This window comes from Eschrichtius robustus, chromosome 10 (assembly GCF_028021215.1).
Source record: "Eschrichtius robustus isolate mEscRob2 chromosome 10, mEscRob2.pri, whole genome shotgun sequence".
Lineage (NCBI taxonomy): Eukaryota > Metazoa > Chordata > Mammalia > Artiodactyla > Eschrichtiidae > Eschrichtius > Eschrichtius robustus.
The window spans coordinates 110,623,105-110,648,630 of NC_090833.1; the positions used below are offsets into that span (position 1 = coordinate 110,623,105).

General features: G+C 46.0%; 1 protein-coding gene and 1 pseudogene across 1 annotated transcript in view; one reads left to right on the forward strand and one right to left on the reverse strand.

Annotated features, from left to right (window-relative positions):
- The first annotated feature begins 1,812 nt into the window (after positions 1-1,812).
- The window catches only part of PRSS55 (serine protease 55), a 64,330-nt gene continuing 40,616 nt past the window's right edge, over positions 1,813-25,526 (forward strand). Inside the window, 4 exon segments of the mRNA XM_068553106.1 lie at positions 1,813-1,904; positions 2,004-2,211; positions 7,860-7,968; positions 8,469-8,550. Coding sequence (XP_068409207.1) covers positions 7,945-7,968; positions 8,469-8,550 — 106 coding nt within the window. The 5' untranslated portion in view covers positions 1,813-1,904; positions 2,004-2,211; positions 7,860-7,944.
- Positions 23,081-24,196, reverse strand: LOC137770351 (growth hormone-inducible transmembrane protein pseudogene; annotated as a pseudogene).

Sequence of the window (25,526 nt, forward strand, 5' to 3'; positions counted from 1 at the left end):
CTGTAAGATAAATTTTAGAGCTCTCAAAGAGCTTGTGAGGGAAAAAGTCTTAAGAATCATTTTCCCCCAAATGGGAAATCTGATTGAAATCTTTAGAAAACAGGTCCACCTCTAGCTCCTTGCAACTTTAGTAATAATAGCTGTTTTCAACACGCCTATTACAACCATCACATCAGGGGCTATTCTAGAGAACAGACACATGGAATCCCTGCCCTTAAGAGTCTTTATATTCAAGACCAGGGGCGGGGGAAGTACACAATAAACAAGTAAACCCATGAATAAGTAAGATAATTGCTGGTCCTGAGAAATGATAGGAAGATGGTGAATAGGGTAAGATGTTAAGTTGTGTCTGGGTGCTGTGGAGTTGTATTCAGAGCTGTGTTAGCCACGCTGGTCAGGGGAGGTGGTGAAGCGGTGAGGTCCGTGAGGTGGTGACATGTAAGTTGAGAACCGAATGATGTGAATGATGCAAAGGAGAAACGGACACACGAGTTGGGAGAGGAGAGCGGAGCTCTGGGGGCAGGAGATGGACTAAGAAATAAGACATGGTTCCCCCTGGATATAGCCCATTTCTTTCTTTTCCCTCTTGGAATTCTGCTGTGCCCTAAACACGTCAAGAATACTTAAGTGGAGTAGCTATCCCTAATCACTGTCGGCATCCCCACTGTGGTGCTTGAAGGAAAAGCTTTCCAACTACAAGGACCAGGAAGTATAAATGGCCCAAGACAGGGGGGGTTTTGTGGTGTTTGAGAAACAGAAAGGCCAGTGGGGCTGGAATAGTGTGAATGAGGAAGGTATTGGGGAGAAGTATCTCAGAGAGGTAGGAAGAGCCAGACCATGCAGAGTCTTCTAAGGACATGTTAATAGGATTAAGAAATTTTATTCTAATTTATCCCTCCCCCACCCCCTTTCCCTTTGGTAACCGTTAAGTTTGTTCTCTATGTCTGTGAGTCTGTTTCTGTTTTGTAAATAAGTTCATTTGTGCCATATTTTAGATTCCGCATGTAAGTGATATCATATGGTATTTGTCTTTCTCTTTCTGATTTACTTCACTTAGTATGGTCATTTCTAGGCCCATCCATGCTGTTGCAAATGGCATTATTTCATTTTTTTATGGCTGAGTAATATTTTTATATATATATATACATATATATATATATATATATATACACACATACACACACACACACACACACACACACACACAGACCCCCCACACACATCTTCTTTATCTATTCATCAGTTGATGGACATTTAGGTCGCTTCCATGTCTTGGCTATTGTGAATAGTGCTGCTATGAACATAGGGGTGCATGCATCTTTTCGAATTAGAGATTTCTCCAGACATATGCCCAGGAGTGGGATTGCAGGGTCACGTGGTAGTTCTATTTTTAGTTTTTCGAGGAACCTCCATACTGTTTTCCATAGTGGCTGTATCAATTTACACTCCCACCAGCAGTGTGGGAGGCTTCCCTTTTCTCCACACCCTCTCCAGCGTTTGTTATTTGTAAACTTTTTAATGATGGCCATTCTGACTGGTGTGAGGTCATACCCCATTGTAGTTTTGATTTGCATTTCTCTAAGAATTAGTGATGTTGAGCGTCATTTCACGTGCCTGTTGGCCATCTGTATGTCTTCTTTGGAGACGTATCTATTTAGGTCTTCTGCCCATTTTTTGATCGGACCGACAAGGGCGTAATTTCCAAAATACACAAATAGCTCATACGACTCAATAACAACAACAACAACAAAACCAGTAAGCCGTGTGTTTCTTTCGCACCTCATCTCTAGGACATTTCTACGTCAGTGATTTCCTGATCCTGGATCTCAGCACTGTTACTCATGGTCTCTGAGAGCCAAAAGCAGCATTTACTGGGGCTCTGAACCAGGTAGAAGCAAAGGAAGGTAAAGAACAAGGACCTTTCTAGGGACCAAGTCTGCAGGTCTCAGGGATGAGCTTACAAATGAAGGGGAATCGAGGAGCTGGAATGTTTCTCATTGCAGGAGCAAAAGAAATGGAAAATGAAAGAAGCTGTGGAAGATACCTGCTTGTGAGAGAGGAAGAGAATAGGCCTTCTGTTTCAGAGATCCTTGGCATACCCCCGCCCCTGTGGAGAGGTGCACCATCCAAACCTTTGGAGAGGCCGCAAGCTGAAGTTGGTGACCTGCCTCTGAGTCCCAGGGGAACCATAGGCCTTTGAGTGGATCCCAGGTATATTTTAAGCGCTCCTCTAAGTATATGATTATTTCAGGCACAGCTATTTCGTATGAGAATCCCTCCTTGCAACCTGCACCCCACCCTTGACCTTACTCCACAGACTGAGAAGGACACTTGGTTGTGAGGCAATGCAGTGTTTAATCACGGGGATAATAGAAACATCACAAAATACAGTAACAAGATGGCCCAGGGTGATAGAAGCAAACTGTCCCCGGAGTCCGGTTCATGCTTGTAGGGCCTTTTTGACAGCTTGGTCTCCTTCTCAATCCATGACAGATAACTAGACACCTTCGTGTATACTCCAGGCAGTTTCTTCCGGCCACAGCCCACTCCCCAGCTGACAATGCCCAGCTGGTACCATTTGCTTGTGCTGGGTTTTTTCTGGCAAACCAGAGGCCCCCCACTGTCACCCTAGGAGAGAAGAGTTGTTTGGGAGTGGAAGGGATGGTGGCAAGTTGCTCTTACAGCCTATTGAGGGCTGGGCGCCTGGCACGAGGCACAAAGCACTTATGGTGTCATTGGAGGACGGGTGGATGTTTCTACTTTTGGTTCGGCTCTCCAACAACATGCCTATACTCCCAGCTCTGTGACTGTCAGAAAAGGGAGCGAACAGTTTGGTCAAAAGCAATGGTGATGAATGACAATTTGGTCAAAAAGTAAATATCCATCGTCACCATCATCATCATCATCCAGTGACATGCATTCATTCTGATATACCAAGGAGTGGTTTTCTAATCCGTTTTGCCTCTAAGCACTTCTTTGTTTTTCAGAATTCTTTCAGTTTCCCCAGAAAGACCTCATTTTGCTCCTTCTGTGTTGTTCACGATAGCAAAAAGTAAAAACTGAAACCCAGAAGCCATTATGCTTTATACTAGGTCATTGGTTGAAGACAGCAGGCATACAGACTGTATGTACAGAATGCAAAACGTACAAAAATTGTGTCAAAATGTTAGATCGTGGTTCAAAACATCAAATTTTAAACAATTTACAAATTTTAAAGCATCATGAAAGAGATTGCCAAATAAGCACAGGTGGAGCAGACATCATTGACATGAAAATGAAGGAATGCACTACCTTTCGTGCCCCCAAACCTTTTGGACCATTTAAAATTTTCTATTAAAGAATAATGTATCTTCAAAAAAAAAAAGAGAAGAATGTATCTTCATCAAAAAATCAGAAAACTGGGATATGGAAAAAGAACATGAAGAATACCCATAATTCTATAAGTAAATTTATATATAAGCGCACACACACGATTGTGTATAAGAAGAATTTTCAGGTAAGATACAGTTAGCGTTGTTTCTCTGGGGAGTGAACAGGAGAACAATTGTTAAGAGGTAAACTTCCTCTTCACTGTACACCCCTCTATACCCCTGGAATTTTCTTTACTGTGTACTGAAATAAATAAGTGAAATAAACAGCATTTCTAATTTCAACCATGCAGAGGCAACTCTTTAGCCAAATGTAACTTTCCACATCCTCACGTATGCAGATACGTACACGTCATTATTATTTTACAGAAATAGGATCAGGCGGTACATAGTGTCTCACAGCTTACAAAGATCTATTTTTGAAAATATTAAGTAACACATAGAAGAGTCAGAAAGAAGCACCATTTAATAATATGCCAAAAATCTAAATACAAAACAAACAACAACGCCCCCCAAATAGGATATGGGTTTATTTGGTTTTTTTTAAACCAGATTGTTATCATGAACAAATTGCTGTGCCCATCAGCTTCCTTTGAACCAAACTGTTCTTCATCCAGTTCTCTGAAGTCATTGGAAATTCCCATGACCTTTCTTTAAAATGAAGAATTACACTCGCTTCTCTAAGGCTGAGGGGATCTATGTGAAAGATGTACAGTTAAGAATTTAAATTTCTGGAGCCAAACAGACCTTGGTTCAGATCCCAGGGTGAATACTTAGTTGAGAGAATGTGAAATTTTTCTTCAGCGTTTTGAGGCTCGTTTTGGTGCTGGTGATGACTGTACCTTTCCTGCAGGACCACGGTGTGAAGGTAAGCAAATGACACCTATAAAGCACTGTGCCTGGCCCTAATATAGAGCAAGCCTGTACTCACTGGCAGCTCCCACCATTTTTGTGGTTGGTAAACCAGGCACATCTGGGCGGGGCCGTGCTGGGCTGCTGGATTTGGAGCCCTGTCTCTATTGGAACCCAAAAGATGGCTCTCACCCCGAAGTCAGCGCGCCTTGGTTGGAACTCGGGGTCTGTAATTTACCTTGTTGGTGTGTCCTCCGCAAGGCTGTCAGCTTTCCTGGTCCTCCTATTCCCATCTAAAATAGACCTGCTTCCTAGAGCTAGTTTGACGTATTTGTGGAAGCAGTTTGTATGCTACTGAGCACTGAACAGACGTAAGAGATGATGATGGAGAAAACAATATTCGTAGTGTTTACCATGACCCTCCTCTGCGCCATGCTCCTCTAAATGCTTTTGTGCATTGACTCATTTTATCTTCACAGCAGTCCTAAGAGGACTCTTAGTAGTCCCATTTTACAGATGGGGAAATCTGAAAAGGCACAGGCACAGAGGGGACTCCAGGCAGTGAGTAGAGGAGCTGGGAGGGAAGCTAAGGGAGCCCGCAGCCCTAACCGCTGGCCTGCACGGCCTGCCTTTGGTTACAGAGCATCCCTCCCAAATTCACGTCCACCTGGAACCTCAGAATTCGACCTTACTTGGAAATACGATCTGTGCAGATGTAATTAGTTCCATTAAGATGAAGTCCTACGGGATTAGCATGGGCCCTACTCCAATAACTGGTATCCCTATAAGAAGAGAGAGCAGAGGAGACACACGCATACAGGGGGGAAGGCCTGTGAAGATGGAGGCACCGATTGGAGGGCTGCACCTACAGGCTAAGGAGCGCCCAGGGTTGCCCGCAACCACCAGAAGCCAGAAAAGGCAAGGAAGGATCCTCCCCTAGACCCTCCAGAGGGAGCGTAGCCCTGCCGATGCCTTGATTTTGGACTTCTGGCCTCTGGGAGAGAACACGTTTCTGTTGTTTTAATCCACCTCCTATCCAGAGGAGAAAGAGGGCAGCCAGGTAGCCTGGCACTGTTGGCCAGCTTTCTGGGGCAGCCCCTCTCCAGGCCATGGAGAAGCTATGTTACCTGGCAGGTGTCCTTCCCACCTTGAAGGTCGCCGGCGCACAGCATGCTCTTGGTGAGCAGAGGCATCGTGTGGAAGCATGTTTCCCACTCGATCAGCTGGATGTTGACTTTCCGGAGCGCTGTTTCCGTACTTCGCTTAGGAACTGACCCAAAGAAGAAGCAGATGGGGAGAGGACCCTGAGCTCAACGTGGTCCCTTTGGAGGACCCACCCACATCATGTCTTTTCACCTCAACAACAAGGGAACTGCTCTGTGGCCCCGGCAATGACCCAAATTTGGACTGGGTGAGGAGGGGGTAGGAGGGGTGTCCGGGAGACTCTTGAGCCCACCCTCTCTGAATCAAGAGCTCCTAGCACTGGGTCTGTACTGGCTTTTAGCCTCAGTGAACCATTTTCTCACCCTGCCGAGGGTGCCAGGTTCCAGCTAGGGTCCTAAAAAGGAGTTTCATTCAAATCCATGAGGATGTAAAGAGTTCCCACAATGACAAGTTCTGTCCTGGGACCCACGGCACAAAAAGATGGGCTTGAAGCTCGTGTCGGGGTCCCTGAGGAGTTCACTGCCTGTGGGCTCTAGCTGAGCCCAACTCCTAGAATGTCCACTTCCGAAGATGGGGATGTGTTCCTCTTTGTATGTTGCTGAATCCCCGGAGCCTACAACACTGCCTGAATCATAGAGGAGTTTCAAAGAAAATGAGGTAAATGAAGCATGAGGAACTCTTAAGTTAAGAAGGTGGCCTTGTTTTTGAAGCTATTGAAAAGCTTCTAAGGGCAATTCCCAAGGAGGAATCTAACACAGCTCTGAGTTTTGGGACCACGTGGGACTCCATGTAGAGCCATTTGGGTGCCTCCTTGGAAGGGCAGCACCGAGTGGAATGTGACTTTTCCTGCTCTGTTGATTATGGGGAAAGTCACGTTCACCAAGAAGGAAGACAAGAGGACACCATTCTGTGGGCTGGCTGGGCAAACCGGCAGGAGTAGGTTACAGGTTGACTCTAGAAGGACAAATTTACATTCGGTTTATCCCCTCCTCCTTGGCCTGGATCTGCGGTTTTCAGAGATTTTAGCCACAGAGCCCTTTATCACAGGGGGCGGAACTGGCCCCGTCAATTGGAACGGAGCTGCTCTGGCTGACACTGGCGTGGACTTCCCGGGGCCCAGCCCCTTTTCCCGTTGGTATGTCCTTCCACCTTCCTCCAGGTCACCCTGAAGACTGAACACTTCTGCCTGGGTTTTCCCTGAGGCCCTGTTTAGGGTTCCTGTTTCACAATGTGGACCTAAAGCTTGCTCCACGCGCCCAGGGAGGATGTGGCTCCCACGTGGACTGAGCAACAGGGTCATCGTGGGACTTTAACTGAGAACCGGAAGCGCCCAGGTCCACGAGGCAGACCTCCTAAGGCCAGCAGCGCCTCCGGACTTTGCTTCTCATTGCAGACCTCAGCCAAGGTGCCACCCCCACTCCCCGCTGGGCTATAGTAACTTACTAGTAGTGCCCCATCCAGTCACCCAGCAGTTTCTCCATCTCTCTATGTCAGTGACCTCTGAAAGGCAGATGGGTACCTTCTTGACACCCAAGTTCAGTGGGGATTTGAGCAACAGCAAAGCAATGTCATTAATGTAGAACCAGCTGTCAAAATAATAGTGAGTAATTAGCTTGTCCACTTTTATCTTTGTCAAGTTCTCGGTGTCAAGATTTCCTTTACCATGTACGACCTCCAAGGTAGATCTTATTCCAAAACAAAAGAAAGAGAAAATAGGTAAGTGGTGGGAGGGTGAAAGGTGAGCCTTAGGGGAAAATAACTGCGCTCGTGTGAGACTGCGATCCTGAGAGCATCTGCGGCTCTGCACTTGACACGGAGCCAGGGAGGAGGAGGCTGGCCTGAGGGCCCAGCCTGCCCTCTGGCCAACCAGCTCTTGCCCTGATGGCTTTTCGCTTGGGCAAATTCACTTGTAAATTTCATCAGCAAATGTCTGCGAAGCCATACTGTGGCATGAGTAATTGAGGGACTTGACCTTGATTTGCAAGAAAAGCTGACTGGCTGTATCACAGACACCTTGGAAGTTTTGCAAAATTATTTTGTAGACTGGGACTCAGACAGCACCTTCCGCCATGCAGCCAGGCCTGGCACCTTGCCCTCGGGGCCTAATCCTTCTCTGATTTCCCCAACTCCGTGATCTCTGTCAGCCCACTTTCTCCCTGAGTGAGAGCAAATGCTTAGGAAAGGACTCTCCAGGAGTTTGGGCCAGGACTACATGCACTTAGCAAAATGCTGAGAAGCCCAAGGAACATTTGCTCTGCAGTGTACGTCCCACACAGCAAGCTGTGCAACACCCTAGGAGGAGAACGGTTTCTTTCCACCTGCAAAGTGTGATATTTAACACAGGTGTCTACCTCCTGGTATTTTGTTTTATGGCTGATGAACGTGAATAATAGGCACGTCGGGGCAAATATTCTACCACACTGGTTTGAAAAAAAAAATTCTATATGCAACACTTACTTATTTTTGTTTTTGAAGCAATGGGCTGCGGTTAGAACCCACCACTCGCTGAGGATCGATCCCCCACAGAGATGATTCCCACTGTCAAGGATACGCATCTGCCATGGGAAATCTACAGTGTCTGCAGGTACCCCGCCTATGATATCCAAAGCTTCTGACTTCTCAGAACTGTTTATTCTTTGGCCACATTTCACTAAGAGCAGAAAGAAGGAAGAGGGAGGAGAGACCCAGAGCCCAACAGTCAAGGTTGGTTGGCTTGGAAGACACTTAAGTATGATGCCCCTTTCTCACCCCCCCAGCACACAGACAGCAGTGGCTCAGCCAGTTTACTACCAGGTGGGAGATCCACCAAACAAAAACAATACAATAAAACAATGTTGGATCTCTGGAAAATTTTTTAAATACTTAATTAAAATAATAATTTGTGAAAATTTAAGCAAAATTACCAATGATTAGTAGTCAAATTGGATTAATAATTAAAAAGCCCCATATGTTAATCTTTTTGCTATATAATGACAGCCACTTACTGAGCACCTACCATGAGTCAGCCTCTGTATTGTGTGTGTGAAAGACACTTAATAATGCCAGCAAACCTCTGAGCTATGGTTTATTATCCCCATTTCACAGATGAGGAAACAATCTTGGAGAGATCACGTGATTGCTCAAGACCATTCAGCTTACAAGAGACAGATGGGGATTTTTCGGCCAGGTATGTCTGGTTCTAAAGGCCAGTTGTTTATTCATCTTGCTCATAGCTTGCATGGTATGTCTATATTTCGACAAATCATCCACTCAATTCTTTGAGAATCTTATTTGGCTAAAATGATGGTATGCGGTTTGGATGATTTCTCTCTAAGGCGAACATCAAACTGGTTGAGATATTATATCTAAAGCATTGATCATTGACTGTACCCTGGAAGGGAGGCTTTCTGAGTGAGGTGGGAAGAAGGTTTCACCTGGAGAGCTATCTGATTGGTGGGCAGTGGCAGTCTGCCACCCTCTGCGTAGAACAAGATGTTCAAAAGAGAACAAAGAGAAGGAGAAAGCAAGATCTGTTAGCAGTTTCTGCTGACGGTTCGGAGGTGTTGGAGCAGCAGTAGGATACCAAGCCAAGCTGGTACTAACAGATGCCTTTAAAACTTAAATGGGTAAAAAGTCGTCTTACACTTGGGGAAAAAAAGTGCATGACAATGCATGACACAAAACTGAGCAAGAACTAATATTTAATAGATTACAGAATAGAGATTGAAAATTATCTGATCACATCTGAATCCTGGGCATGAACCATCACTACTGCACTCAACAAGGACTAGAAATAAAGTCTTGCAACTCCAGTCAAAAAAAATAATAGATCCCAAACTCGAGGTTGTGAGAGGAGCTTTGACTTGGAAGTTTTTCGTGTGAAAATATCAACCACAAGATGCTGATGAGATGACCTGACTGATAAGCCCTCCACTTCCTAGACTGTAGCATTTGATGGTCGTTGGTCTGGGGGCTCGAGGTGTAAGAATAGCGTTAACAAATGGAGTGTGTTCAGAGGTGAGTAACCAGCATATTGGGAAGCCTTATTATGGGGAACATAGAAGGACGGGCCTTCAGACTTCTGCAGGGTTTTCTTAAAGACGTGGTATCAGACTTGCTCAGATCCAGTGTCAGTGGGTGAAAAGCATATGTTGGCATGAAAAGATCTTATTTACAGTATAAAAATTCTGCCGTACTTTTACATTCCACTTTGTTGGACGTTACACAGAATTGAGGGTGACCCGGACAATCTGGGGCCTGTGGTTAATTTAGGGGAGTCCCTGGGAGTCCAGGGAATTTGTATATTTTTCAGTATAAAAATGCACTTCATAGAACTCTCTATCGTGGAATAGGCTACCTCTAGGTTCTTCAATTTTCGCACCTTAAAATGAGGGGACTCAATAAGATCATCTCTAAGGTTTTTCCCAGTTCTAAAATACTCTACTTTTACAGTTGAAAATGGCGAGGGGGAAACATTTTTACTTAAATTACATTAATATAAAACATAACTATTTTTATTAAAATTCTTATATATAAACATTGAAGCAAACTTTAGCTTCCTTATTCTGAATTTTTCCTTAAGAGGTATGTGATTTTCAGTACAACAGTTTAAATGCTGTATTGATATTGATGTCAGGCTGCCAGTGGTCATGCAGATTGAAACGTGAATGTATTTACATGAAAAGTCTTATGCAAGTCCAAAAGTTCTTCTATATTTTTACATGCTCAATGGCTCAACTTTGTTGAAAATTAGAATTGGGGCTGGCCTGGAAAAATAAGAGACTCATGGTTGTGAATCTTAGGAGAGTTCCTGGGAGCCTAAGGGGTTTATATATATAGTCTGTAGATAAAAAACCAAATGAAGTCTTAGGTCCGCCAGCACTACAGAGCAAACTCCTGGTGGGGGAGTTCAGAGATCTTCCCTTGCAAATCCCACTGGAATGAAATCACTGCAGACTGTAGATTTTTGCCAAGTGACTGGTTGATCCAGACCCAGAGATGTGACCAAACAAATTAAGACAGGGAGGTCTCATCTCAGCTTTTTAGTTGAGTGTTTTCTCTTTGCCTGCACCATCAGGGTGTCTCAGAAATTCTTTTTGCCCCAAAAGACCCTTTCGATATATTGGTCACCATGAGAGAAGGAGAAGCATGACTGGAGAAACCACTCAAGTCTGCAGAAGGCACTGGTTTTAGCCTGGAAATTTCCTAGCTGGCAGGGCAGCTGGTGAAGAGGGAAGGAGTGAGATTGGGAGTCAGAAGTTCTGAGTTGGCCCCATTGGCTAGCTGTGTGACTTGGAGCCACTGATTTAACCTCTCTGTGCCTCAGTATCCTCACCTTCAATACAGAGATAAGTATTAACACAGTCTAATGCCTATCTTTTCATGTCACATCGATTTAGAGGGATGACATTTGGTTTCATTCTAGTTTGGACCAAGGAGAAAGAAGTCTGAGTTTTGCCCGGGACTTTTGGTTCAATCTGGGGTCATCTCTGGGCAACATTTCAGTGGGAGGAAGTACCTGCTGGTCGTCTTCCTGCATCAGTGGCCATTCCTTCTCATACTTTTCTGCCAAATCCACCTCCTCTTCCAAAACTCACGGCTTAACCCTCAGACCACTTCTTTCTCTATGCACTTTGGCTAGAGTATCTCATCCTAGCCAGACTTCAAATATCGTCTTTATATAGGTGCTCTCACGTTTACCCTCTCAAGCCTCTCCACTGAGCTCCCAACCTATTAACCAACTGCCCTACTCAGTATCTCACAAGAACGTCAGAGAGGTGCCTCAAACTTGACGTGGCCCAAACTGAACTATGGAACCTGACCCCACTCCACATCTTTCTTGTAAGCCTTCCACAGTTCTATGGATGGTACCACACCCGTCTGTTTGCCTAGGCAAGAGTTATCCTTGACGTCTCCTCTTTCCCTCACTCCCCACGAGCAGTGCATCGGTCAGTTCCATCAACTTTACCAAACAATGTCCTTCAGCAGCCATCCTCTCCAGCCGCCCTGCTATAAACCCATCCAGGCCATCATCCTGTCCTGCCCGCTAACTCGTCCCCCTCCTTCCCCTCTTGCATCCCCACTCCTACACAGTCTATCCTCTGAAGCAGCCAGAGTGTTTTCTCAAGCACCTCTCATTTCTCACTCTCTGATGGCTTCCCACTGTAACCAGAATAAAATCCAAAGTCTTCACTGTGCCTTTACGAGCCCGTCTTTCTCCAGTGGCCCCTTCCCATTCACTCTGCCCCAACTTTACTGGCCTGCCTGCCTCTAAAACATACCCCGCGCACTCAGTCTCAGGGCCTTTGCACTTGCTGTCACTTCTGCTTGGAAATACGTCTCCTTCTCATCAGGTGGGTCTCAACCCAAGTCTTGTCATCTCAGGAAGGCTTTCCATGACCACCTGTTAGAACGGTCTCAACTCCCACCTGCAGACCTCCCATCGCGTTAGCCTGTTTCATCTGCTTCATACCATTTAACAGGAACTGGAATTAACTTACTTATTTATTCATTTCTCTGTTTAATACTTCCCTCCCCTCACTAGATAGCAAAACTGCTTAAGGGTAGGAATTGAATATGTCCTTCTCTGACATAAAACATCCCTCTCCTAAAACAGCTCCCAGCACGTGATAGAGGTCTGATATCTGTCAACCGGCAAATTGACAGCATAGCACGAGGCTCCATGAATTCTCCGGACTCAGGGAGATGAATCCATAGTAGGTGTTAAGACGCTGCCTTCATTGCAGTTATATTATTTATGTCTTGCATTAGACCAGTTAGGCTCTACATGATCCTTCAGGATGTTTTCAAAGAGAAAGCAGCAGAGAAATTCCTTTTTCTGGTGACACAGGGCCTTAAAGCTGCAGGACACGGCTAGTTAACATCTCCAGATGGACAGCTAGTTACCCCTCTCAAACGGTTTACTTACGTTGGCCCTTCACTCTGGGAAACTCTGGTACCTAACGTAGATGTGAGATACACAAACACACACACATACATACGCATACACGGCTTCTCCACATGTAACTTTAAAGTTGGGAGTGCGTGGGGAGCAATGATCTGAAAGTCTGGTCCAGGGGCCCCGGCATTAGATTCACTGGAGGGGCCTTATTAAAAGTGCAGTTCCTCAGATCCCACCCAGTACTACAGAGTCAGCATCCTAGAACTTGACCTTTTGAACAAGCTCCCCAAGTGATTCTCCCGGCCGCCGAGGAGAGAGAGCCCCGGAGGGGCACGGACCCAAGAACACCGTGAGAGACCTACGTGCCAGGCCGCTGTGAGACCAGGGCAGCAGCAGGGCGACTGGCAACAGAAGCACCGCTCTTCCGTCCCTCCGTCCTGTCATCGGCCCTGGTCTTTGCTCAAGTCGATGGAGGAGCTTCAGGTGAGACTGCGCGTATTCAATTCAGAAGGACCGAGTCAGGGCCTCGCCCTCTGCGCCTGCAGTCGCACAGCCCAGCCTGATGCCCAGGTCACAGTAGGGCACTGGGTGGAGCCAGCACAGTCCAGACGAGGCGGCCAGGGGGCCTCCTGGACCAGGAACTGATGATGCCATGAGCCAGCCCTCTGGGACGTGGAGGCCAGCGTGGAAGCGGGGGCAGAGGCAGTGGAGCGGGAGGGCTCCACACCAGTTGGGCTCCTGCAAATCAGGGCATCTCAGACTCACTAATGCATCAGGAAGAAAGAGCTGAAGGCCTTCCTCAGGAGAAGGGACCTGAGGCTGCTGGTCCAAACAAGTCAGGTGATACAGCGGAGCGAGCACAGACTCAAGAGTCCTCCAGCAGAGAGCTCACATCACCAGTGGGACCTGAACTTTGAGCCTCAGTTTCCTCATCTGTAAAATGGGGATAAGCATAATATTTCCATCAATATATTGTTGGACTAGTGAGATAGTGCGTGTATCTAGGACCTGGCAAACACCAAGCCCATGATTTTAATTCTCTGCCAATTTCATGTCTTCCAGAAAAGGAAGGCACATTGACCAGCCGTTTCCATGACTAGGACGTGCATAAAGTACAGAACCCACGCATAGATGGGCTGCAGGGTGGCTTCTGTTCATATATTTCACCCAGTTGTTCGTCCACTAGGTGACCTGGCACTTTACAGAGCATTTTCTATACGCCAGGCTTGGAGAATGATGCAGGGATAAACAATATTTGTTCTCTGCCTCCTAGAATCTGGGAGAGACATGTGAGCAGAGACACCACCTTAATACACCGGGGCAAGTGTATCACTGGGAGCTGCAGAGGGGCACCCAACCCAGTGTGGGGAGAGCACAGGTGTGTGGTGGGTGGGGGAAGAGGCCACCAGGGAAGGTTCTCTAGAGGAAGAAGTAAGCCCTGTCTGGGCTGAGTCAGTCCACTGAGAGAGATGATGTTAGGGAGGGGCCAGAAGGCATATGTTAACGGGTTGAATGGTGTCCTCCCCAAACTCATCTGTTGACGTCTTAACCTCCGGTACCTCAACGTGTGACCTTATTTGGAAACAGGGTCATTGCTGATGTAATTAATTAAGATGAGGTCATACTGGAACAGGGTTGCCCCAATCCCTTGTGACTGGTGTCCTTACAAGAAGGGAAAATGTGGACACATGAACCCACACAGGGAGAGCGCCATGTGGAGATTGGAGTTATGCTGCCACAAGGCAAGGAGCTGCCAGAAGCTGGGAGAGAGGTCTAGAACAGATCCCTCCCTTCCGAGGGGGCACGGCCCTGCCAACACCTTGACTGTGGACTTCTGGCCTGCAGAACTCCAGGCGATAACTTTCTGTTGTTCTGAACGACCCAGTTTGTGGCACTTTGTTATGGCAGCCCTAGAGAACTAATACAGCATTCTAGGTGGGCAGAAAATGTGTGCAGAGGTCTGGGAACTGTAGGAAGCTTTAAGTTAAACCATATAGAGTTGCTGGTTTAGTAGCTCAAAAATGGTCTAATACTGGCAAATTCGAATAGTTCAAACTACAATGTTGAGTTGGAATAATGTGCAAGATTGAGCAGTAGACAGGCCAATTTATTAAATAAAGTTCGACTCTGAGTACAGTCTTCCCCACTCTACAGCCACAGAAATATGCTCATGAGAAATCACCATGGACGCGACAGGTGTGTGGAGAACAAGTATTATTACTGAAGATTGGCAAGAGCTGTACGTGTACATGTTTTCCAAAATTCTATACATAATGGACTTCCATTTTAGGGGAAATGACTATGGGACTTTTTATTTCCCTAGCTCTTTTAAGGCTTTACAATTTATTTTTAAAGCTCTTGGGGATATCCCATCGGAATAAGCGAAAAGCAGATGAAATATTAGGAAGTTAGTTCATGTTATTGGATGGTGAGTTTTAACATAACAAGCATTTACTACCCATCTCATAGCTATAAGCAAAGCATTAGAATTCATCCACCTAACATATCTTTTCTCTGCCAGGAGGAGGCCTGAAATGGGAGACACAGCCTCCTTATCTCTGTTCTTTAGAAAACAACATGAATTTGAGCTCAGCAGAGAGAAACATTTCATTGCAGCTATAAGTGTTTGCAAACTTTGGGGCCCTGGAGGGCACATGTTCATATAAGGTGGAACAGGGCATAGGTAGAATTCCTAAGGTCACCAGGCTTAACCACGTGGCTTCCATGGCTGGCCCCAGAGTTCTGAACAGGATAACACAGCACATGCATGATCTTCATTCAGATCCCAAAGAACCCCCAAGTCTCCCAGCACATATGTGCATGAATTCACATTTTTATCAAAATACCATTGTATGAAGACACATGTCCACACCAAGACCCGTACACAATGTTTATGGTGTTTTTATCCATGAGTACTAAAAACTAACACCCTACATGTCTGTCAGTTGAGTGGATAGCCGGTGGTCCATCCAGACAACAGCAACAGTCCTCAGCAATAGAAAGGAGCAGACCGCTGACTGCAGACCACATGCTATAACCATGAACCTCCAGGGCCTTCTCTGCTGAGTTGAAGAAGCTGGATAACTGCTACCTTCAGTATGATGCACAGACAGACAAAGATAGCACATCAGTTGTCGCCAGGGGCTGGGACTTGGGGAAGGGGATGGGTTCCAAGGGGCACCGGGGAACTGTCTGGGGTGGTGAAAGGTTCTGTGTCTTGACTGTGGTGGTGGTTACGCAGCCATCTTGCACTTGTCAGAATTCACGGAACCAATACCCCTTAAAAAGGCAATTTACTAAATTTAAATTATATGTCAAAAACCAGACTTTTAAAAAATGCCTTTGTGCACTTCAAAAAGCCACTGTGAACCACAAAAGAATTGCCTGCTTTATTGAAAGTGTTTTTCTTGTGATCTCAAGGGCTGACCACGTGGGGAGAGATTCCTTTTTAATTCTGGCTTAGTCTGCTCAGGCTGCCATAACAAAATACCATAGACTGCTGGCTTACACAACAAAGATTTATTTTCTCACAGTTCTGGAGGCTGAAAGTCCAAGATCAAGGTGACAGCCTACCCGGTTCCCCGTGAGGCCTCTCTTCCCGGTTTGCAGAACGCTGCCTTTTCACTGTGTCCTCTTACGGCCTCAGTGCAGGTTCACGGAGGGAGAGAGACCACTCTGCTATGCCTTCGTGTAAGGACACTAATCCTATAGGATCAGGGCCCCAGGCTATGACCTCATTTAACCTTAATTTCTTCCTTAGTGGCCCCATCAACAAATACAGTCACACTGGGGGACAGGGTTCCAACATGTGAATTCTGGGTCCATAATAAATACCCAGCGGGCAGGACACTCCGGTGCCCCCGAGGCCGCAGTACCCATTGGGGATCTTGCTCAGGTACTGCTGGTGGTAATCCTCCGCGTAGCAGAAAGTCTGTCCCTCCCGGATGTCGGTGGTGATCAGGCCAAAGCCGTGCTCTGACAGAACCTGTGGAGGGACAGGCGCCATCAGGACCCGAAGCGCAGGGATCCTGGGAAGGAGGAGGGCCAGGAGGTCAGGATGGGAGGGGCAGACACGTGGCTGGGGGTGTGCAGTGGTCCTTGGGGCCCGGGCTCGGCCACTTCCCTGCTGGGTTATTCTGGGCAACCATCTCCCTTCGTGTGCCCCAGGGCGCTGGGGTCTGAAATCCGGGTTGGGTTTGATTGGCTTTGGTTCTGACTGTAAGCTATGCTCTACCGTCTACACCACCTCTGCCCCCGTGGGTGTGGGGAGCCCTGGTTTGGGCCCTGTGGGTCTGTGTGAAGCCACCCTGTTTCCAGGGGAAGCAGCAGGGCCGTGTGGCTCCCCGGCTGCCCTGGGGCGGCTGGGGTCCCTGAGGGGATGCGCGCCCGGCTGCGGTGAGGGGGGATGGCAGGGCAGGAGGGGGCGGGGAGGCTGCAGCCGCACCCAGTGCCGACCCCTCTGCCCCCTCACAGGCTGGACGGAGGATCCCCCTCGCCGGCTGTGGCTCTGGGCAGCAGGGACCCTGCCAGGATGCCCTGGAGGGCAGGGGCCACCTGGGGTCCGGGCCCTGCCACTCCAGCCTGGAGCCTCCGGGCAGTGAGGGCAGGGGAGGACGTGGCCTGAGGGCCTGGTCGGCTCCTCACCGCCCTCTGTGACCCAGTTTAAGGCCCGGCGGCATCTGCTGCCAGGCAAGGAACACATGTAAACACCAGTGGGGGAGGAGAGCGGAGCTATTTGGGGCAGGAGACGGATGAAGAACTAGTCACTGTTCCCCGTGGATCTTAGCCCGTTTCCTTTCCCTTTTGGGTTTCAGCTGTGCCCTAATTCTTTCCTGGTACAGGCTGCTCGGGGTATCTGAGCGCAAGGCCACAGAGACTCGACCCGGGTTCACTGATTCCATTTTGGACAGGGGTGCGCGGTGGGACCTCGGACTCGTGTCCCCAGTAAGGGAGCTGCTGTCTGCTGGCGGCCCGCTGGCTCATGGGGATGGAGTCCTCACCTCTGCCAGGAAGGGCGGGTGGGTCTAGTCTTTGAGTCCAGCGTGAATCCACGGCCTGACCTTGTGCTGAGCCCTGTCGTGACTTTCTGAATGTCCATCCAGCCCACTGAGGTGGAAACAAGGAGGCTGATGACCTCAAAACCTCAGGCCCGGGGTGTTTAGGAAGATGACCTTGAGTAGGGGGAGTCGAGAGGGTCCCAGAAGGAAATCGAATTCCACTCGGCAAGTTGAAGTGAAGCTACTTTCATGAAGGGACAGAGAGCTGTGGGCATCGATCGTGAAGTGTCCCAGTGAAGGAGGGCATTTCAGAGACTGGCCACAGCCTTCAGCCACAGGGACAAGAAGAGAAAGTCTAGTTGCTGGAATCCAGTGAGAACGGCAGGTACGGAGGAGAGATCCCGGCAGGAACTGGGTCAAGGAGGGACCCTGCCACTGGCAGCACAGTGGCCCCAGCCAGAAGGGACAGGGAAGAAGTACCCCAACCCCTTCCCTTCCTACCTCGTGCCCGCGGGTGCCTCCCATTGCCCAGGGCAAGCCACGTGACATTTAGGGTCCCCCAGGTGACCAGTGCTCAGGAGCCAGCCTCCCGGGACGCAGGGAAGGACAGCCAGGGCATTTGTCGTGGTAAAATGGGGACAAATGGAAAATCACTGCACAGCATCGTCTAGTGCTCCCTCCCAGAGAATAGAATTGAAAGCTGTGAGCCATTCTTATCTCAGGACGGGTAAAGATAGCCAGCTGCCCAGTAAGGCTTTTCATGGTGATGTGTTGGTCTCAGCCTATTGATAGCCCGGCTGTCAGCTAGGAACGCTGGTGGCACTCGTCCAGACCATATTACTTGCAGCCAGCCCCCGCGGATATCTCCCCCAACGTGTGGCTGGACCAGCCTTTGTGGTTCGTGTTAGGATTGCAGGATGTGCTTCAGCAAAAACCATCAGGGAACTTTGAGGAACAAGATTTATTCCTCACAGGTCCTGGAGGGTACACAGCACACCTGAGGGGCCACACAGCCAGGTTGCAGGGAGAGAGAGAGAGAGAGAGAGAGGTAACAGACCCGGGGATCTGCTTTTATTAGGGTTGAAGGTAGGGTGTCTAGGGTCTCACGAGTTCATTCTTTATTGACTAATTTAAAGCACGCGACCAGGAATTAGGGTGCAGGAAGGAAGAAATAGGTCACTCACGCAGTTATGTAGGTTACCCGGGGCTTTCTGGAAAAGGGACCTTCATGGGTGAGGACCTTCACAAGCCTGATTCCTTATCTGGTTGTTTTGCTAGTGGCTGTGTCATACAGCTGGCAATATGTTTATTCAGGATGGATGTCTTTCAAAATGGATGACTCAGCAACCAAAAACTTAAAATGTCAAGCACTTAAGTTACACATATATAATATACTGTGCTTAGGACTTTGCAGGTGTTATCTCTCTTAATTCTCGTAGTGACTATTTGAGGGATTGCTCGTCTATTTTCCACATTTAGTTTATCAGTGTGCCAGATATTGTATCTTGATGTTTAGCCCCATCTCTGCCTTTCTAAACTGTCCCAAGACTTGTAGTTGCTGAAAGCTGGTCACGTTTCTCAGAGTCCCAGCAGGCTTCAAATTTAGATTCTCAGGCGAGTTTTAGGAGGCAGAAGACAGAAGCATTGTCTGCCCTTAGCACTGTACGCAGGCATGCAGATTTCAGCAGAAGACGGTTGTGAGGTTTTGCCATTAACTTTGGATGTCCTCTGGCAAATTGTTACTCTAATGCTGAAGAGAATAATAAGATCATTAGCAGTGAGTTCCTATGATTCCTGAGGCTTACAGAGCTTCTCGAAGCAAGCAACTGTTTTTCCTGGTCTTTGCACTCAAACCCTTTTAATGGTTCTGTAAGCATCCATCTCTATGTACTATATCCCTTTCAGTTTGAGATACATAAGAGTATTTTCTATCTTCCTGATAGAATCCTGACTGATACAGTTATTTGGTATTGAAAGTGGTTTCAGGAAATACAACTGCAAAGATGGGAATCGAAGATTTCTTGTCAGGCTTGATTTGATTTGAAAGCAGTAATGACCTCGTCACTGGTGGAAAATGCGATTCTGGGAGTCCAGGGTATGCAGTGTCAAAACAGTCTCTCAAATTATTACCTGTCGTTCTTGGAATCCTATTAAAGGAGAACAAGTGGTTTTTGCAATAGAATTTTCTGGTGGAAGAGATGAGTACAAGGGCTACTGTCACCGAATGCAGTGGAACGTTTACCAGAAAAACAGCAACAATAATATAGGAGTTTTACATTTTCAACCCAAAGGCATCATCTAAGGCCCAGAGAAGTTTCTACAACTACCCTAAAAGAATCTCTCATCTACTGTATCAAAAATGAGGCCCAGAGTTCTTCCTGCAGGTAGCAGAATGACTACATAACTTGAATTCACAACTTCTTTAGGTGCTTACATGAAAGGTGATTAATTGGAAAAGAAGGTGACCAAGAAAATTGCAATGGAATATTTGGATGGATTAAGATGAATTAGTGTACTTTAAAACCTCAAATCCCGGGACTTCCCTGGCGGTCCAGTGGTTGGGACTTCGCTTTCCAAGGCAGTGGGTGCGGGTTCGATCCCTGGTCGGGGAACTAAGATCCCCACATGCTGCACAGTGCGGCCAAAAATAAATAAAATGAAATAAAACCTCAAATCCCACTGAGCTTCCGTTCCTATTAGAAGCAGCCCTTCTACCCCTTTCTGGGAAGGCTAGTCTCCGTTTCCATGAAGACTTTATAATGACTTAACTGAAATACTTTCCCAGGGGATGCTGATTCTCCCCATAACCCACCCCTACCACCTCTCAGGGCAGTCGGAACCATAGGTAGAGCCATCACAATAGACTTCATAGGGGATCAGTTCATCTGACCCGGCAGAAGATATTATACACATTAGAAGAACTGCGACATTCTGCTAATGTATGTTTGTAGACACCGGAGGATTATGTGGGAGAAGAGATTCTAAAGGAGTTAAGCAAAGGATAAGGTAAAATGTGATTTGGCCAAATGTATCAATTTGGGTGCACTTAAGAGAAAATCTGTGTTCACATGAATTATCTGGAGCAGCTAGAAATGGCTCTGTTTGTCTAGTCGACAGACTAAAACCCTGGACAAAAATAAATGGCCTACATTAAATGGAATTCTTTTGTAGAACATGAAAGAAGGAATACAAAATCTTGGATAGGAATGTCAGAATGGATTTATTAAGTGTGACCTGCTCACCCATCCCCTGACTCCATCCCTTAAATGAGCCCGGAGGACACCATGTTAAATTAGGCATTGCAAGACCCTGTTGTGGCCGTCGTCTGTAGGCTGAGGATGATGTAACACGTAACCTATCTTGTGGGAGGTTGATTACACTTGACTTCTTCCCTTGTGGAGTAAGCAGTAACTTTTCATCATAGAAATAGGCATTTATTCTGTATATGGATGTGTCTGCCTTGCTCACAAAGCTTCTGCCACCCCACTGAATGGCTAGCTATTCATCATGTGGTTTTCCACTGGGCACAACTTCTGATCAACTGATCTTAATGCAACAGAAGTGAGGCAACATGTTCGCGTCCGTGGGATTCACTGCTCTTACCACGTATCCCAGCACCCGGAAGCAGCACGCCTGCCAGAAAAGAGGAACGGCCTACTGAAGTTTCTGTAACTGAGTCTATTGAGATCGAACAACTTACGAGGTTGAAGTGCTCGTTTACAAAGTGTGGTGCATCTCAAGGGCCAGTATTCAATATAATGTGCTGATTCTCCCATGACCAGAAAACATGGGTTTGTAAATCAAGGGTTAGAAAAGCAACTGGAACAGTAATTGATTCCAATTACTATTCACCTAATGATCTGCTCTAAAAGTATTTTGCTTCTTGTCACAACTTTGAGCTGTGAAGGTTTACGAGTCTTAGTTCCTAAGGGAGGAATGCATTTATTGAGAAACACAGTGGATCTATCGACCTGAGAGTTGAGACTCCATCCTGGCTGCTTGGAGCTCATCAAGCCGTTGAACCAAAAGGCAAAGAAGGAGTTAATGTGTTGACTGAGATGATTGATGCTTCTTTTTTTTAAAAGACTTATTATTTATTTATGTATTTATTTACTTTATTTTTGGCTGCATCGGGTCTTAGTCGCGGCACGCGGGATCTTTCGTTGTGGCGCACGGGCTCTTCGTTGTAGTGTGCGGGCTTCACTCTAGTTGTGGCGCACAGTCTCCAGGGCGCATGGGCTCTGTAGTTTGCGGCACGCGGGCTCTAGTTAAGGCATGCGAGCTCATTAGTTGTGGCATGTGGGCTTAGTTGTCCCGCGTCATGTGGGATCTTTAGTTCCCTGACCAGGGATCGAACCCGCGTCCCCTGCATTGTAAGGCAGATTCTTTACCACTGGACCAACAGGTAAGTCCCTGATTGACGTTTATTATCGAGAGAATAGAGCTATGCTGCAAATAGAGTTTGGACAAGGAGGAATATGTCTGTGGGGGGGGGGGGGGTCCATGCAATCCTCTGGGGATGCTGTTAGTATTTCATTATCCATAGGGAGAAATTAATGGAAAAGTATGGTAACCCAATCTAGGCAAACCACCAAGAGCTCAGAACTGAAAGTTTGGGTCACCCCACCAAGTAAAGAACCACGATCAGCTGAGCTTCATTCAAGTTGGAAGAAGGAATGTACAAATACCAACCTCAGAATCAGCTGTAGACTTGAGAAGTATAGTAGCTATCCAGAAGCATTTTCTCCATTACATTTTTGATTGATATAGTTCATGAAAGAAGCCTTGCTTTGCCTTCCTTTTTTTTTAGTGATTCCTCTGAGAGGGAATGCAAGAAACTAAATCTGAGGGGGAAGACTGCTTTCATAATCTCAAGTGTAAACCATGAATAGGCTTTTCTGATAAAAGCTTGAAAGCCTGAAGAGATAAGAAAGGCAAGCATGTATTCCTTTAAACATTTCAATAAATTTGCAAAAATATTCAGCAGCTATGCACATATTGTTTGTATACTTAAAAATGCAACAATTTTCATGCTTCCAATATTTTTTCCTGAGTGTTTTAAGGATATTTTGTTCTAGACGATTCAAAAGTAAGACTTACACACACACATAATATATATAACAGGAATTCTCCACATGATTAGCATTGTGGACAATCCTAACAGTGTCAAACAATGAGAAGCCAAACCTGATCACATCCGTATCGTAAGGAGAGCCTGGAGAATCACCTATGTCTTTGTTTTCTGCTCAGTGCTTCTGGTAAGTTCAGCAGATGTACAGCCATGACTTGTTTCCAAACATCCAGACCCCCTCACTGGCTCACCACAATTACACGAGTGCTAAGTTCTAAGTATTCAAAGAAAGACTGCAGGTGTCGCTTTACTTCTCTCTGGTCCCTTTACCAAACCCCTACATCACTTATGACATTACTTGTTAATATTCCGCATTCCAAAATGAAAAATGCAGGTACACAAGTTTGCTAAATTTCACTTAACCAAATAAATTTAAAAATAGATAAAATACTTAAATTCCTGCAACACAAAACTTGGTTTTCGTATTCATTAGAACATTTTAGAATTACTCAAACACGAGAATTGAAAATGTGTGTGCTATTTGGAAGAGAACTACTGAATTTATTCTCCAGAAGAAAAAGCACACCTGAAGCATCACATTACAGCAACACCTGAAACATGTTGACAAGTTCTTACCTTCTAAACTTCAACGAAAGCTGCTTGCACAAACTATTTAAAGAATATCTGCCCCTATTAAACAAGCCAGATAGATATCTGATGTATTAAGGAAGTCAGAAGTTGAGTCACTTCATTTCTTTCTGTTGCCTCCAGTTGCTAGAATACTGGCCACTCACATAAATATGTTTAATATATCCAGGTAGATTCCCAGCATCGAATTGATGGGATCACATTTTTGAACTGCATACACTGGTACTACTTCTGCACGCTTGATTACCTTCTGTGTATCATACAGAAGAAACATGCTGAAAAGAACTAATCCACCATAAATTGCCACTGGGTACAGAGTGGCGCCAGCCACAGTGGTAGGTGGAAGAAACACAGATCCTAGTGAGGACACAAAGACGACACCCAGGCCCACGCCCAGGGGTGCTCCCATGTTCAAAAACTTCTCACTGGGTGCGCACATGGCCACAGTGGAGAGGCCTCCCACAATGCCAGCTGTGTACCATGCAGCTCTGACGAGAAGAGGCCCCCCTAATATCGTCAGAGGAGGCGCCACTGCACCCATCACACCAGAATGTAGTAACCAAGCAAGATGCTTTGGGCCTGGGCTGTGGTCATATGATATCGACTGTACCAGCATCCCAGCTCCAATCATGGCTGCAAAGGTTGCACCAATTGTCACCCAAGAGCCTCTCATCATGAATTAACGAGGGCAGGAGTTCTGCTCCCTGCCAGGGCAGACAAAGCTGTTAGGCCAACACTTCCTGCTAAGTACACATAGGTGGAATGAATTCTATCCTTCCCATACTGAGGCCGAATTACAGCTTTTTCAATAGCTCCAATCTCATTAGACATTCCCAAGCCATAGTAGCACAAATCTCCAAGGCCAACAGTAGCCCCTCCAGCAATAAACCATCTTCCCATCTGATCAGTTTTAAGTATTTTTTCCAATGATGGTTCCAAAGCTGCCTCCTTGAGTTCTTGGCTAGTTTTCCCACGCCGAATTCCAATTCTTGTTTTGGTGGCATATCCCCTGCTGGGTGTTAAGAGCCACCGAATTTTTGTGATGGAATTCTTCGCAACAGGGGAGGCCTTGGTGAAAGCTGGGTGGAAAACCCGGGAAGGTAGTGTCCGGAGACACACAAGTCTTGCGGCCAGCATGGTGGTGCACCAGGTTTACCAAGCAGATCTGAAATGCTCAGTCCCTGGTCAACTCAAGCGCGCAGTTCCCCTTCTGGGCCGGCGAAACGCAACTGCACCCACCACCTGTACCCTCCGCCCACCTCTTACTGATAAACCATTTTTTAAATCTGCTTTACGTGAATGATAGTTTGGTGTAGACAATTTAAATATGGTATTATTCCAATATCTTTTGGCTTCCATTGTTGCTGTTGAGAAGTCTGTCAATTCAGTGTTCCTTTATAAGTACACTCTCTCTTGCACGTGCTGATTTTGAGATTTCCTCTCTCTGTTGTTTTGCCATTTCACTAAAATGTGCTTAGAGATATACTTCTATAAATTCTGCTTGGGATTTTTGGTTTCCTGAACTGGAAGATTCATATCTTTCGTCAGTTATGGAAAATACTTGGTCATTAATTTATTGGACATTTCCTTTTCTCCATTATTTCTGTTGTCTCCTTCTAAAACCCCAGTAGTCATATGTTAGATCTTTTCAATCTACCCTCCTTATTTCTTAACTTCCCTTTCACATTTCTCATGTCTTCTTTTAGCATTTTGGGTAATTTGTTCAGATTCATCTACTGGTTTACTGATTATATTTCTTATTTCTATAAAGTCTGTTTGATTCTTTTTCAATTCTGCCTGGTCATCTTTGACGTTATTTTGCTTTCAGTGTCAAGTTTTCAGTTCCCTCTTTTTTGAAATATAATTGTTTATATTTATTATCTAGTAACTTATATGGCTGAAGTGTTTAGATGTATAATCTTCTATTCTTCCTGCACTTTCTCATGATGGCTGTTTCCTATATGAGTTTAGCAATTTTACATTTTGGACTCATGTTTTGCTGAACTTAATCTATGGGAATATGTAGGGAACTATGATTAAAGTTGCCAGAATTAGGAGGAAAACAACAACAGGATACCTAGTTAAATTTGAATTTCAGGTAAACAACTAATATTTTTTGTATAAGTATTTCTCAAATATGTTATGCTGCATATTTATACTAAAACTTTTTTCACTGTTTATTTGAAATTCAAATTTAATTCTATGACATGCATTTTATCTGGCAGCCCTACCTATGCTGGAGATACATGTCTCTAGAGAAGATTTGTTCTTCTTTCTTGAATCTCTTGAGAGATTAAATTAAATTAAATTAAGTTTTCAGTTTGGTGTTTTTGATCTATGTACGTGGTTAACTTTGAACTCTAGACACCTTTGAGGGTAGGGTCATGTTTGCCATTTCTCTAAGGAGAGTTCTTCCCCCTTCTGTTGCTGAGACTAAAACAAAGAATAGTCTCCTTTCATCAGAGGATTTTTTCTCTGAGCCCACGCTTTCTCTGAGACTATAACCCATTAAGTGTCCATTCTTTGTGAATGGTTCTCAGTTCCTA